The 2,500-nt window shown below is 50.2% G+C and overlaps 1 protein-coding gene across 1 annotated transcript; it reads left to right on the forward strand.

Moving 5' to 3' along the window:
* Window positions 1–165: 165 nt before the first annotated feature.
* Window positions 166–1,956, forward strand: EAH_00052810 (dgat2l1-prov protein, putative; the record flags this gene model as incomplete). Its single annotated transcript, XM_013394051.1, has 6 exons — window positions 166–240; window positions 492–633; window positions 828–954; window positions 1,162–1,274; window positions 1,724–1,774; window positions 1,906–1,956. Coding segments are annotated over 6 exons (559 nt in total), but the record flags the coding sequence as incomplete, so codon positions are not given.
* Window positions 1,957–2,500: the final 544 nt, after the last annotated feature.

Genomic DNA, 2,500 nt, shown 5'->3' on the forward strand with positions numbered 1-2,500 from the left:
CTGCTGCTGCTGGAGCTGCTGCTGCTGCTGGAGATGGTGCTGCTGTTGCTGTTGCTGCTGGAAGGGTTGATGAGCTTGGCTGGGAAACATGGTGTCGTGCATTGCAGGCGCTTTAGGGTTTAGGGTTTAGGGTTTAGGGTTTAGGGTTTGTGGCGCTTGTATCAGGAATAGACATCCGTCTAACTACCATCGCTGTCAATATGCGGCTCCCCTTTTGGGGGCATTTGCTGCAGTCTTTGGGTTTTATAAACAGCAGCAAAAAGAGAATTAAGGGTTTTCTTTCAAGGTCCTTCTAAACCCTAAACCCTAAACCCTAAACCCTTGTTATAGACTCTGAACCCTATTCTGACCCTGAAACGTGTATATAAACCCTATATAAACACCACCAGAAACTGCTGCTGGGGTGCCCTTCTCGTCCTCGACTGTTCATTAGGGTTTAGGGTTTAGGGTTTAGGGTTTAGGGTTTAGGGTTTAGGGTTTGCGGGGTTCAGGGGCCCCGGGCGCGCAGTGCTGCTGGTAGTTGGAGGAGCTAAAGAAGCACTTTTAGGTAAAGGAGGTGAAAACAATTTGGTGTTGAAGAGAAGAAAAGGGATGTTTGAGATTGCGCTGCAAACAGGGTCCTCGCTCGTCCCCGTAAACCCTAAACCCTAAACCCTAAACCCTAATCTGTAAACCCTAAATCGTAAATCGCAAACACTACACCCAAAACCAGGCAAACAACAATACGGCGCCGTTCATACACCCTGATACTCTAAAACACCCTACATCTGGCTGAAAAGGGTTTAGGGTTTAGGGTTTAGGGTTTAGGGTTTAGGGTTTGCGTGCAGGTGTTTTCTCTGGGGGAGAACGATATGTATGATTGGATTGAAGCAAATACTTTTATTTGTCGCTTTTTAAAGTTTGTTTCCCGCAAAACAATGGCTTTTTTTGGCTTTTCTTTGCCGCTCATCTACGGTGCGTAAACCCTAAACCCTAAACCCTAAACCCTAGTTTCAAAACCCTGAACCCTAGTTCTTGCTTCTTCATCAAACACGACAGCGTGCACCCCTCTGAACATAACGCAAGGGTCGGCTCGCGAGTCTTCCAGGGTTAGAAGTAGGGTTTAGGGTTTAGGGATTAGGGTTTAGGGTTTAGGGTTTAGGGTTTAGGGTTGTGGTTTAGGGCGTGGTTTACTGCAACTAACGATGCCCAAGCGCGTTAAAATAATTGAGGTGGTTGGCGACCCAATCCCCGCTCCTCTGATTCCAAACCCTTCTCAGAAAGACATAGAAGAGGTAAGAGCATCACACCGCTAGCTAGCTAGCTAGCTAGCTAGCTAGCTGGACAGCTAGACAGCTAGACAGCTAGCTAAACAGCTAGCTAGCTAACTACACAGCTAGCTGGCTAACTAGACAGCTAGATAGCTAGACAGCTAGCTAGCTAGGCAGTTCTTTAGGCAGATAGCTAGCTGGCTAGCCAGTAAGCCAGGCGGCTAGCTAGACAGCTAGCGATACAGATAGCTAGACAGCTAGCTAGCTAGCTATCTAGCTGTACAGCTAGCCAGCTGACTTCCAGCCACGGCGGGCATGGACGTGAGAGGTTGTGTCTTTCACAATGCACGGTTTAGGGTTTAGGGTTTAGGGTCTAAGGTCTAGGGTTTATGCCTAGTGTGTTGGGTTTAGAGTTTAGGGTTTAGGGTTTAGGGTTTAGGGTTTAGGGCTGTGGCATTGGGTTTGTTCTGCAGCTGCGTCAACGGTACTGTGAGGCTCTCCACAGGGTGTACGAGAAGGCCAGGGTAAACCCTAAACCCTAAACCCTAAACCCTAAGTACTGGCTGATGTTGAGCGGAGACCAAGCGCTGCTTGATTCGAGGGCTGGGGCACAGGGCTGAGGGTTTAGGGTTTAGGGTTTGCATGCTCTATGCAGGCGATCTACGGTCCTGAGGGGCGCTTTGCCGACCTCCGAATCGTCGAGTAAACCCTAAACCCTAAACCCTAGCCCGCGGCATTAACGTATTACGGAAGTGTCGTGGGTTAAAGGGTTAAGGGTTTAGGGTTTAGGGTTTAGGGCTTGGGCGCTTCTAAGCTGGCTAGCCGCCTCCGTGGACCCTTCACGCAGCCCAGGAGGCGAGGCTTCAGCTCAAGTAGCTAGCTAGCTAGCTAGCTATACAGCTAGTTGGCCAGCTAGCTAGCTAGCTAGCTAGCTATACAGCTAGTTGGCCAGCTAGCTAGCTAGCGAGAAGTCACAGCGTCTGGCTAGCTAGCCAGTTAGCCAGCTAGCCAGATAGCGGCCCAGACAGCTAGTCAGCTACCTACCCAGCTAGCTAGCTACCCAGCTAGCTAGCTAGCTACCCAGCTTGCTAGCTATACAGCTAGCTAGCCATCCAGCTAGCCAGCTAGCCAGCTAGCTAGCTAGTGAGAACGCGCAGCCTCGCGGGGTTTGAATTGCTATCAACTCCACTTGGGGTTTGCTGCGGGCCTCTTTTTGTTTTGCTGCTTGGCTTCCTGTCTGCTGCTGCTGC

The sequence above is a fragment of the Eimeria acervulina genome, genomic scaffold (assembly GCF_000499425.1).
Source record: "Eimeria acervulina Houghton genomic scaffold, Eah_scaff955, whole genome shotgun sequence".
NCBI lineage: Eukaryota > Apicomplexa > Conoidasida > Eucoccidiorida > Eimeriidae > Eimeria > Eimeria acervulina.